This window comes from Sinocyclocheilus rhinocerous, unplaced genomic scaffold (assembly GCF_001515625.1).
Source record: "Sinocyclocheilus rhinocerous isolate Xijiao unplaced genomic scaffold, SAMN03320098_v1.1 scaffold988, whole genome shotgun sequence".
Lineage (NCBI taxonomy): Eukaryota > Metazoa > Chordata > Actinopteri > Cypriniformes > Cyprinidae > Sinocyclocheilus > Sinocyclocheilus rhinocerous.
In genome coordinates this window covers 1171995-1185584 of record NW_015650363.1, presented here as the reverse complement: position 1 = coordinate 1185584, position 13590 = coordinate 1171995, and the positions used below count along the sequence as shown (strand labels likewise).

The window sequence follows — 13590 nt, the reverse complement described above, 5'->3', positions numbered from 1 at the left end:
ATGAATACGCAGTTCAGAAATATTCAGGAGTTACCGGTTTGAATAAGCAAAATAAATCCTTTACTGAATGAACCTATGTCTCCAGTTATCTTTACTTTTAGTTATTTTCATCTTCAAACAAAGCAAGTGTTTAACACTTAAGGTTTGTGAAATGTAAATCTGCATCATTACTGACTGATTGTTCATATGTCATTTCAAAGTTAATAAGACGCTTAATAAAAAATGTAATAATGATAATAATCAGGGCCTGAATTTCGTTTTGGAAAATGGGGGAATTCCCCCTATAGGTGGCTCTTATGGGGGGGAGTAAGGGTATTTTTTAGACATATTTTTAAACTACAATCTTCCAACCTAAATGTTTCGTCACCCAGTGTATTTGTGTTTTACAATTTATAATGGTGTTGATATTTCAACAGTGAGGAAGATCAAAAAAGAACTTTGATTTCAAACTCTGAATTGAATATATTTTAACTAAAAAAGACAAGTAAACAGTCAGTAATAAAAAAAGAATAGATAAAGCAATGGCACAAACAAATACAATAACAAGATACAACTAAAATTAACTGTGTTTGAAGTTTTTCAGGTAGGTATAACAGTAATATTCAGGTACAGAAATACCACAGAAACTGAATAATCTATTTAACTTTAAAACAACACTGGTTAGTCTTCAATGTATGAATAAACATTAATGACAGACAGCAGCAGGTTTATTTAGGTTGCTGTCTCTTTAAGACCTCATGCACGGATCTAACTGTTACACACAAGTTTTGTTTCTCAACTGTTTACATTCACTTAATAGCCTATATACTGACAATGTTTAGTATAAATCGACTGTTTACATGAATACTCATCAAGACGGGCATTTTGACATAATTTTGTATGTATTTGGCCGTTTACACACAATAAGGTGCAACACAACTTCATTCTTAAGTCGCGCGCTTTCAGATGCGGCATTGTGAGTTCACAGAAAGGGGTCTCACAAAGAGCGTGCAGGTACTGAATTGAGCACTTGAATGTTTAAAATGGTAAGACTCAAAAACACATGCAAATAATACATTGCGTCATCTGTCCGAGCGTCTGTACTGTAAGTATAATATGTTATTTATTTGTTAATTTAAAGTGTGTCATAGGAAACAATGGTACTAACATGGTACCATATCTAAAATCTAAACAAAACAATGGTAGTACTTTGGTAAATTTTTTCATCTGTTTTGTTTAGAAACGTCTTGAGTCACACATCACACAGTGGCCCTCAGCAGATCAAAGTATGCCAGTGTTTTGAAGTTACATCACAGGCCGGGGCAGGTACACACACATTCCTTTATGTAAGTGATAACATGAGGGTATGCATTGATATACCCCCCTTCCTCCTGATAACATGCTAGCTCCCTCATTTCTGAACAGACTGCCTTGTCTCGACACTATCTTTGGACTTTTGCGCTTCTGAGGGTTTGTGGTGGGAGAAAACTCTTGTTTTTTAGTTGTATTCCCTGCTTTTCAGGATGTTTGGGATGAGATAACACACCTCAAATGGAATCCTCTTGTTCTGGCCAGTCTCGCTGAAAGCGTGAGCCAGGAGAAAGACATCGTCCACCCCTACGCCAAGGGCTAGGAACGGCAACACCTTTAAGCACATGAAAACAGAAGAGCATGTTACACGTGAAAGATGTTACACTACCGACGGTGTCCATGTTTGCTCATGTGCGTGCGATGTACCTGTGTGGTAGCGGCGTTAAAGGAGATGCCCAAAAGTGAGCAGAGTCCCAGTCCAGCGGCGACAGAAAGAGTGACCAGCAACACTCCAGCCAGCCCGACCGCCCCCTGAGACTTGGCGCAGTCCCACCGCAGCATGGTCAGACACGCATAGGCAAGCTGCACACAGATAACATAGCTATAGCGTTAATCTGACATTATCACGTTACCGCAGCGCTGTTCTCATGAGTGCGGTCACGGCACAGCAGGGTCAGGCATGCACTGGCAAGCTGCATGTAACATAACACTAAAGGCCTATACACACCAAGTCTGAATTTTCAGCATGAAAAACAAGATTTTAAAATGAAAAACATCTATCCCTACGAACTCCTTCACACAATATATCGTACTGCAGTGATCAGTCGATTGTTTGATTCTGAGGCTAGGTCAATTGTTGTTACATTTTATGGTTCTACAAGCCTTTTTGACTTGTAGAGGAGAGTGCGACAGAAAATTCAAACTTGCAAATCTCACATTAGCAGTACAACATGTGACATAACCTGCTTGGTCACAGCTTTGACCAGCTGATTTATCATTCTCAAAGGTCCCTATACAATTATACTTGTTTCAGGCGCATCTGACCCCAACGGGACACATTTCTTGAGGCCGTTTTCCATGAAAAATTGCAACAGAGTTGCAACAGAATGAATTTAGAGGTCTCGAGACACATTTTTATAAACTGGAATATTTTTAATCTAATATCCCAAGTGAAAATAAAATTGTGCATGTTTGAAAGTGCATTTGTAGTGTACTTAAAATCTTAAAAAGTACAAAGTACACCTTCATGACTATATTTGTTGACACATACTTTAAAATATGTTTTAAATCACTGTTTAAATAATCTTGTGTAATGCTTTAAGGTACACTTATTTTGATGCATTGACTAACATATTAAAGCATGTGTAAAATATAATTTTAACTGTAGTTTGTTATTTGATATCGAATTTAAAGTGAATTTAGTTTAAATTTACTAAATTGCAGCTTCATTGCAAATGTGTAAAAGGACAATAGAAGTAATTGAGATGTACTTAATTTTTGATGTAAGTACATAGTAGTTAAGGCCACTTAATATAAAGTGGGGCTGAAATTATATATAAAGAGGTACTTAAGCCCTACCTAAGTGGGTAAAAAACACTCTTAAGTTTAACTAGCGGCATTTAATATGATCAATTTAAATTTAAACAATAATACATTATCATTTAATTGCAATTGAAAGCGTATTTTTTTTCTGTAATAAGTACACTTTTTAAAAGTACACTACAGTGCACTTCTATTTCACAGGGAACAGTGTCTTAAAAACAACGGCTGTGGTGGGACTTAAAAAATTAAATAAAAAAGCGATATAATGGCCAAGTAAGTCTGTCTGAATGTGAATAACTAAAGCAGCGGTGCTTGAAAGCGTATGAAATTAATAGGTGAAATTAATAAATGTAACTTTTCCAAAAGGTTTTTACCATCCAAGCAATCTAATAGATAAAATATGCTGTTAGCATGCTAAATAAAGGGACAGTTCATCCAGAAATGAAATTTCTGTCGTCATTTACTCACCCTCAGCACAGTATAGTTAATGAGGCTGTGCTTTAACCTGAACAAAAAAGGCTGGAGATGTAGGAGTTAGTTTACCATTAGGAGGTAGCCACTGGCGATACGGATCACACTGACATCAGAGAAGGACTTAAGGATGTCTTCCAGGGTGGTGGTGGTGAACGTGAGAACTTTCTGAGACGAATTTACTGACACACTCTGCTGGACAGCCTGGACAGGACAAACAGGACGGAAGAAAGAAGTAAAAAATGTTGTTTAGCTTTAATTCATTTTCTATCATCTTCTCACTGCTCATCTTTTCTTTGTTTTGTAATTTCCCTCAGGCCAATGAAACTAATTATATAACGTGGAAATAACACAGTCCCACAAATGTTTCAGCAGCACAATTATCCAAGAAATGAATATCGCAGCCCCACCGCCCTAAAACCACACACACTCACATCCACAAATGCACACGTTCAGCCCTGCACACACACGCACCAGAAGGAAACCCTATGCCAAGTGGAGGTCAGGGCTGACAAAACAGAGACCAGATGATGTCACACACAAGCCACCAATGGGATGGCAGCTGTGAAAGAGATTGTGTGCGGAGCGGGTTAATGTGTTCCAGACGGTCCTGTTAAACACGCACACACACACACACACAGATACCACACACGCTAATACACACACACAGACACACAAGTGCTGGGGCCACCACACCAAGAGGGGTTGATTCTGCAATGGACACCCACTCTAGCAAAAACAGGCTGTGCTGTAAATGCTGCCACCTCAGAATAAATTAGCAAATCTGTTATTAAAGAATGCTAAAATGATTTTGCTTCAGAATAAGGTTCAATTTGTAAACATCACTTAATGCATTAGGTATCATGAACTAACAATGAATAGTATAGTAATAGTATAGTATTATACAACATTCTTTAACTTTGCATAATGGCATACATGTACATATAAGTCAAGTTGTATAAAAACAAATTTATTATGCAAAAACGTGAATTAACAAATAGTACATTTATAAATTACCAACCAATAAATTAACAACTAACCAAGGTAAATAAATGCTTTAAAAATGTTAATTTACTAAATTAAAGATTACCAAATAAAGTTTACTATGAATATACTATTGTTAATATAAATTTGTTAATAGTACATTAATGTTAATTTATACATCTTGAAATATTATATGTAAAATATAAACATTAACATTATGCAACATTAATAAATGCTATAAAAATATTGTTAGTATATAACACCTATTGCATTAACTAATGTTAACAAATTAAACTATTAATAAATTCTGTAAGAATATATAAAATGTTCATTATAAAACTACTATAGTTGATTTGTTAATTCATGTTTGTTCATGCATGCATTCATTAATGTTAATTCATACAACTTGAAATGCTATATGTAGGCAATAATTAACATGCAAGATTGGTAATTGCTATTAAAATGTTCATTAGTTAGCTCATGACGCCTCAATGTAAAGTGTTACCCTGATTACTAACAGAAAAAATGAAGGAGAAAAAAAAAAAAAGCAATGCATTTGGTTGCGACAGGACTGAAATACCTCCAGAAGTCATGTTTTCGATGCAACAACGTAACACATCTAATACATGTGAAGGGTTTAGTGCACACATTTCTACATTGTCCCATCGTAACCTTTCCTGACCTTACAGATGTGCCCCGTTTTTCCAAGCTCACACTTAACCTGAGCATTTAAAGTATGAAGAAGTGAAAAAAGGGAAATCAATGCCTTTGAAGGACTGCACTTAAACAGCTGGGTCCTACCCTCAAGAGACACAGCCCCTTTGGAATGTATGTATTACTTATGACTCAAGATGAATGCCTTCACACTGCATGAGTGCATGTATGTGAGTGTATGTTCCAGGAAACACAACGTTGGGCTGGAGGAATGAATTGGGCCTCCTAAACGGTTCCTAACAAAATCCAGTTTTAAGCAAAGTAAAACTTGATGCAAGAATGAATTACTACAAATACTACCGCAGAAACAATCACTGTAAATATGTCTACTAAAGTAGACTGCAGTCTGGACATTCACAGAGCACCTTTACATCCATTCCGTGAGATGATCCGTGGTGAAAGACGTGCATTTACCTCAGAGTATCTCCTCTGCCAGGCCTCTAGTATGGCAGCTGCTTTGTCCTCGTTCCAGTTGATGTGCGAGACCTCCTCGTAGCCCTTCAAGTGCTCGTACATCTGCTTTGGGGTCATGAGCTGGAACATGGTCTGAAGGGCCTGTGCACTGTGAGGAAGAGTAGAGTGAAAAGGTGAACTGAACATACAGTATAAACTGACCAAGTGTTTCATTGCTGAACAGATGTGAGATTGGAATAAGTGTGTTCCAAAATTGTTCCAATATTGAAGAGTATGCCAAAAGTCCCCAGATGGTCTACTATTTCTGGAAGCTATTTTATGACATGGTGTCCCAAAACTTACTACTGCTACAAACTCAAAATAATCTACTTTTTTTTCACACAAAAAAAAGTTTTGATATTTGCAGGTTGAAGCTTGAAACATAAATTCTCAGAAAATGTATTTATTACCAATATACTGAACCATTTGTTTATATGGTTCTAATCCCCTGGCGTTGTAGGCAACAGTCTGAATCAGTCCGAATCAACTTAATTGACCCAAAACTCTTTACTCTGAATCATGAACTGAATCAGCTCATATCCTCAGTGAATCAACTCGTTATGTCTGTTATGTCTTTCTAAATTTGTTATTATAAATATTTTTTAATAAAACAAAATTTATTGGTATATAAAAAGACTTTATTGGTTAACGTTTAGCGTTTCTTTTCTTGGGGGTGATGATGGCTGCTGCAAAAACAAAATTCTACAGCAAACACAGTCTTGACCTTGTCTGTCACTACTTGGGGATAAAAACCTTGAAAAGAACCACTAACATGCTGAAAAACAGCTGCCTGTCACTTTGCTCCACAGATGAGCTAAAACGGCCCCAACTGTAGAGTACAGACTCCCTCAAGTGGACTTGTCAACCTACTATTGTTCAATGAACACTTCTTGAAAGAAAAACCCTTGACGTTCTCTTTTCAGAAAACCATGGTTTTCAGAGTGAAAAGATTAATAGAAATCACAGTGGACGATTCCAAAGCCACTAGAGAATATTTTCCGCCACCACCACTGTTGTGTATTAAAATTTTTGGGACGTATGACAATGTTCTTTCATAATGAGGATGCTGAATTCTGTCCCCACTCAAGCTTAAAGAGGTCTGGGGAAAAAAATGTTTCGCTCTGGGAGTTAAAGGTGTGGGCTTCCTTCAGTCTGTGGGAATGAATACTAATATGCAGTTTACTAATGATTACAATCTGCCAAGAAAGAAACAAAACACACGCCTTACACACTGTACATGTGAGTGTGTACGAGAGAGGGAAAGACAAAGTGATCTTTTATCCACTGCCACGTAATGCCCAAAAATTGTCAAACTGTGACAAACTTAAAGACACACTTCATTTTTTCCTTTCTCACTCTTCTATGGTTTTCACAATAATTTATTCCCTTTACAAGTAAAATACATTAAGATAAATCAATTTCTCTAAATGCCGTCAGCGTTAAAACCCCAAAGTTGTCTCTTACCTCAGAAGTCTGCCGCTGTCGTTCTTCTTGATCCCACCTACGATAAGCTCCTCCTGCCATTGCATGTACTTTTTGGAAAGCCCATAGCAGCCACCAGTCAGAACACGAGCCACGTCAAAAGGCTTAAGAATATGACAGATCATAAATCTGAGACACGCTCAAATTGCAAAACAACATTGCTTTAATTAGTGAATCTTTGTCTGTAGCCTATGACTGGGAAAACAGACACCCAACACAGAATAACAAATAATCGCAAATTATTTTCAGCTATTGCTCTATGTCATCCCTTGTATGCTGAACTCACCCGAGTCATGTTCTTGTTGGGAGCTGACAATGGGCAGTCGGGGTCCGCGGGATTCAGGCAGGGGCGGTCCATATAGCCATGACCCACCTCTGCTTTGACCAGCATCTCCTCCCAGCTGTCCACCGGATACTTCAGCATCTTCAGCTCAGCAATGAATCCCATCGGATCAAAGTTGGTCCACTGCACTTGGTCTTTGCCACTGTGGGAAAAAAGAAACTATTTTATTGATGTGGCCTTAGGGGTTTACAGCATCAAATACAGTCTGATGAAGCACAATGGAATTGAATTGAAAGCGGGGTTATAGGCACATTAACTCCCATAGACCGTTGCTAAGGCAAACACTGAGTACTCTTGCTTTATCCAAAATGTCTTCGGATTGGTTCATTGTTGTAAAACTGACGTTGATCTGCTACATTTTGAAAAGTTTTTAAAATGCAGAAATCACTAATGCTGCATGTGTTTGATCAAAAATACAGTAAAAGTAATATTATGAAATACTATTACAATTGAAAATAATTATTTTCTATTTTAATATATTTTAATATGTAATTCATTCCTGCCATGGCAAAGCTGAATTTTCAGCAACATTACTTCAGTCTTCAGCGTCACATGATCCTTCAGAAATCATTCTAATTCTAATTCTAAGTGCTCAAGAAACATTTCTTACTATTATCAATGTTGAAAACAGTTGTGCTGCTTAATATTTCTGCAGAAACTGTAAAACAATTTTCAGGATTCTTTCATAAAGTTCAAAAGAACAGCAAAGTCTTTTGGAACATTATAAATCCTGTTCCTGTCCATTTTGATCAGTTTTATAAGTCCTTGCAGAACAGAAGTAATCGATTCTTTCAAAAAGTAAAATCTGACTGACCCTAAACTTTTGAACGGTAGTGTATGTTTAACCATGAAGGAGAAGCACGGACTGAGTCCTGCTTATGGGATGTTGGATGTGCTTAAAGTAGTTCGGCATAACTACGGGGAGCGGATGAAGGGTGACTGGATGGAATTCCGAAGGCTTAGGGATTGATGGACACTGCACGTCACAGCGGTGGCAGCACTAATGTAGCTGGGATTGGATTTCAGCCTGCCTCCATAATAACAGCCTTGAGAAAATGGAATCAATCCGCTCATCTGATCTTTATCCCCTCTAATTATACTGCCGTGCCGGGTGATCCCGCTCAGGGCCTGGCATCTCCCCACAACTAACAGCCCAACGCAGCAGTTTCACAAACCTCCCATACTTTACTTGCCATCTTGTCTCAGTTGGTTTTTTCAGCACCCTCTTTCTCTTGCTGCATCGTTACATGGTCTCCCGTCCCGCCCGTACGTTTGACTCTATCCTCAAAAGGCCTTCCTCGCACCGAGTTCACCCTCCCACTTTCTGTCCACTTCCACGGCTCCGCTGACTGACTCTCTAAGCCGCTCCGCCTTTCCGTCCCTGCACCATCTTTCTCTAATTTCTCCCTCTTTCTATCATTCTTTCCTTTTTTCTGTATGTTTCCTTCTGATCGCCCCTCTCTCTTTCTCTTCTGGCAGGCCTGCAGCGGTTCAGACCACATTGTATGTGCCTAACCAGGCTTGAGTCATTATTCCAAGTCCCCCAACCAGAACACAGTAAAATCCTTATTTACCATCCATGAAGGAGGGAAAGAGGGAGTGGGGAGGAGGGCAGAAAAACTTTTGCAGACTTGGTGGTTGTCTACTGAGTGTAACCGTTGCAAGGAGCCATTAGCAGCAGAAGTGGAACAATTGTGTGAGGCTTTGAGCGGTTCAGCATCACAATGAAGACCTTCAGAAAACACCACAGGAGACTGTGGAGCACCACTTAGCACAGTATTTAATCATGATTTATTTAATTGATTCATTTAACATTTTTTAAAAATATTCTTCATGGAACATATACAGATTATATTATCATTAAACTGAACCAAAATACATAGGGAAATGCAAAAACAAAACTTGATTTAATAATCAAACATCCTTCCTGGACTTTATGGACTAAATCTTACATGCATAGTGTAAGTGTTTAACTCGTTTAACTTTCTGTTTAACTCGTACTTAATATTTCACTTGCTGAGTTTCACTGATTATCGAATTTCACCATACAGAGACTAAAAATTATTTAAAATCACATTAAACATCTTGCCTGAATTAAGTTTTTAAATAAATTACCCGTAAAGAGGTAATTTATTAAATAAACACTATAAAATCGTCTTTTCACCACCTCTCTTGGTTGGAAGGAAAAACTTTTTCCTTTAAATTTAGTTTGCTTGTTTATTGGTTTTCAACATGGCTCTATTCACAGGAAGGACATGTCAGTGAAGTGTTTAGTGTATGAAAATGGCCTTTCTGGCAAATCAACTTGATGACAAGAGCCAGACGGGACAGGATCAAACATTACAGGCTCCAAGCAAATACAGAAAGGTGTGTGTAACTTACGGGAGGTAGACCGTTCCTGAATGTAGCTTAGCACCTTCCCAGAAGCAGTCTAGAGGAGTGATGATCAGACATGGGTGCAGTTTCTCTATAATCTGAAAAGTTCATGCTCTATTACTGTAACAAGCCCTTAGAGGTCCTCCTCTGAATTTTAATAATTTCTACTAAAACGTCAGTCTAAAAAGATATTGTAACCATTCTTACCTGGTCCACAAAATTGGTTTCTGTAACAATTTCTCCTGATTTGAAGCATAAATGTTCCAATTTCCATTGCCTGAAAACACAACAGTGGAAATTAGTTGAACTATAATTTTGTGAACAACCATTAAAGCAGAAAACTTAAAAGACATAGTGACCAGTTACAGAACTTAAAATACACACTTTTCCAAATTTTAACCTATGTTTTTGGTTGATAAAAAAGTCCAATGACATGTTATGCGTCAACTACCCAAAAAGAAATAACTGTTCAGAAGCTGTTGTGCCGTTACCTGTTGTACATGTAAATATGCACTCTGCTGGCCTTTATGGCAGAGTCGAGGTGCTGCTTCAGCGCCTCTACAGTCAGAATGTTAGCACCTTCCTGTCGTGGCATCTGTATCATGAGCTGAGGACTAAACATGGCCTCCTCTCCGATCTTCTGCCGCGTGTATTTGAGTTCCTGATTCACCCTGCCGCCCACTATGAAATGGAGAAGAAAAGTGACGGAGAAGACTTTCAGATGATGCTCTATAAACTTTTAGTATGTTTATTTATAAGCAGATTTAAGAGGTAACATAAAATAATATGGAGAAAAGGGGAATTAAACGCAACATTAGGCCTAAATGTTGCATCAAACTCCACAGCTTAATGTGTTGGAAACTAAATAAACAGTTTTGTATGCTGTGTGTGTGTGTGTGTGTGTGTGTGTACAGGTTTATATATCCTGGTGGGGACTTAAACCTGAATACACACAGACTCACGGGGATTCGTGTCACGGTGGGGACCTAAATTGTGGTCCCCACGGGTACAAAACCTTATAAATCATACAGAATGAAGTTTTTTGAAAATCTAAAAATGCAGAAAGTTTCCTGTGAGGGGTAGGTTTAGGGGTAGGGATGGTGAAGGGCAATAGAATATACGGTCTGTACAGTAGAAAAACCATTACGCCTATGGAGAGTCCCCACAAGGATAGCTGACCAGACATGTGTGTGTGTGTGTGTGTTTTTGTTTTCCACTTTTCCGTCCACCACCAAATTATCAAACCCCCCACAACTGAATCAAAATGCATGGACAATGCAACAAAATGGTCCTAACTACAGAAATAAAAACAATACTATTTGGGTAATACATTTTTATATTTTAATTAAGTTATAATTCAATTTGATGTTCATAATACAATTAGGTTCAATATTTAGACTTTTTTAATTCAAATTTAAATGTATTTTATTAAAATTGAATTATATAGACATACATTTAAAAAAACTAATTTTCTAGTTCAAACTTTACTGAATGTAATGATGTGGATTTCAGTGAGTGAACCAGATGATAACTTGTACACATTAGTTCATTCAGCAAAACATTCATAAAACTGATTCAATTCGTTAAAAGAATCGACTAGTAAGAGTCATTCGTTTGTCAACCCAGATGACACTAGTTGTAAAGTGTTTTTTTTTTGCATGCAAAGACATTTTCTCTGTATTATTTCGCAGTAAACTGTATTTTTAGCTTATCACATTCAATTCATCAAGCTACAACTCACATGTGGTGAGGAATAATTATTGCATAATTTATTTATTTACAAATGTATTCACTTGTTAACATAAATAAGCAGTTGAAAAACCCACAAGAAACAAAGAAGCATGATAAAAAGTCACTCAGAATTCTTCAGTGACAAACAGTCATAACTTTCACTGCCGTCACACAGGGTCAAGCACAGTCTCATGATAATCAATCATATCCGCCTCGATGAAAGGAAACGCTAACACATGTACAGGCTCCCATATGTCCTGTTAACTTGACTTCAAAATGCCTTTCAGGACACCCTTTAACACCTGCAGTCTTCTTCACAGCCTTCAAATCCAGGCCTATGAGTTATGAGTGTGCGCACAAGTACGTCTGTAAGCGTACACGTGTGTGTAAGAGCTTGGCTGCTTTATTGCGCTGGGGCAGTAGAGTTGTTGTGTGGCACACCTAAGCTCCGCACAGGAACAGCGACAAAAGCAGCCTTTCAAAGCGTCCTGCTGAACACCGTCCAAGCCTGACTCTCAAAGCTGTCGATTCTTCACGCGCTCTCTACCTGACCTCCGAGAATAGAAGACTTCTCCATTTCCAGGATCAAGCACCCTAGAGAAGCAGGCAACATGGTTCACAAGTACTTCACAGTTTTTCTGAACCAGGTCTCAGACAGGTAATCGGTCAACTCCTCTTAACGTAATCAAGCAAATCATCTACTGGTGTGATGTGTTTTGGACGACAGTTTGCGTGATTCTGAAGCTCTTCTGAGATGCTGAAGCAGGGAGGAGGGTTCATTCGTGGTCAACTATCACACTTTGAAGTACCGAAGGCATATTCAACCATATTTCACTGAACTATTCTGCCAGAGAAGATATTCTGAAGGCCAAAAATATACACAAATGTGAAAGCTTTGCTTGTGAATTACAAGGGGATGGTCCTGTTTTTAAAATTTTAAAATTTTAATGAGTTGTTGCATTGGCGCCAGCAAAAAAATAAAATAAAAATTGATTTATCTTCAAATGTATGTGTTCCAAAGCTAGTATGCATTCTCAATTGGAAAGGGAAAGGGAGAAAGCATCCTCAATTATTTTGAATCCAGAGGCAGAGGTGTTTGAATCTGCTGTTTGTAGTAAAATGTAAAACAAAGTATCAGCAGTGGATCCTCCTTTGGCATCTTCTGTGCCGTATCAGGACATTCGTCAGCAGACTTGGCAGGAATGTAGGGACTTAGAAAGCCTCAGCTGCTTAAAGTATTAGACTGCCGCTTACACTAGTGTATAAGGATATTGAGGTACATTTTCAGTACATTTCAGAAAGTGTGTAACAAAGCTTAAACATAATGGCACTCACATGCAAAACAAGCTGTAACAAGAGACATTTCAAAATATCCTTCTATAGAATGAACCCAACAAAAATGGATCGAGTGACCCTCAACTACAAGGCACCAACTTTAAGAGTGTGCTTTCTACTTTTGTACCACATTTACAGTGACATGAACAAAGAAAAATGAAGTCAGAATCATGTTAGTGATTTCCAGTGTTTTTCTAAGAACTTACCGGTTTTAAACCCCAAGTTCTCTCCCACCTAGTTGTGAGTGGCAACAAGACTTAGGGTGCTTTCACACCTGGCCCGTTTCCCCCCTAGCTCGGTTCGTTTGGGCATATGTGAACACGGCAATCGCGCTCGGATCCGCGCCAAAACAATCGATCCGAGATCGCCTGAAAACGGCTCGATTGAAAACGAACTCTGGAGCGGTTCGGTTGTAGTGAGAAAGCAATCCGATCTAATGGACCAACGAACCAGGCTATATCACAATGTATAATGGGTAATTACGTAAGTTCCGTGAAAAGCATTAGCTTTGTTGTTTTGCTAATACTTCAAAATGAACCTGTCAATGTCTGTGGGTGAGCACGTCTTCGCCATTCAAAATAAAAAAGCGCACTTTTTAACATTTTATAATGCCGTCTTATTGCTCTTCTTCCCAGTAGGTGCATTTTAAAAATGTTTTCCCGATGAATCCTGGACTCCTGCTCAAAATTATAAATTAATATAAGGACAGCTACAAAAAAAAACAACAACAACAATAAGCCCGCGAAGCTGTTGTCGTTCCATCCTGACAGATGACAGCCGTGACAGCTAAGTGGAATCCCGGGAAATAAACCGTGGAACTTTGACCAATGAGAGTCAGTTGAAACAGTTTACTCGCACGTGACTTGTAT

At 38.2% G+C, this 13590-nt stretch overlaps 1 protein-coding gene across 1 annotated transcript in view; it reads right to left on the bottom strand.

Annotated features, from left to right (window-relative positions):
- Positions 1-13590, bottom strand: part of LOC107711868 (protein patched homolog 1-like) — a 74405-nt gene that overhangs the window by 37853 nt on the left and 22962 nt on the right. Inside the window, exons 3-11 of the mRNA XM_016516941.1 lie at positions 10147-10336; positions 9863-9932; positions 9662-9753; positions 7223-7421; positions 6919-7040; positions 5416-5563; positions 3376-3507; positions 1717-1872; positions 1526-1624 (exon numbers count right to left, since the gene is read on the bottom strand). Coding sequence (XP_016372427.1) covers positions 1526-1624; positions 1717-1872; positions 3376-3507; positions 5416-5563; positions 6919-7040; positions 7223-7421; positions 9662-9753; positions 9863-9932; positions 10147-10336 — 1208 coding nt within the window. The remainder of the gene's footprint in view (positions 1-1525; positions 1625-1716; positions 1873-3375; positions 3508-5415; positions 5564-6918; positions 7041-7222; positions 7422-9661; positions 9754-9862; positions 9933-10146; positions 10337-13590) is intronic.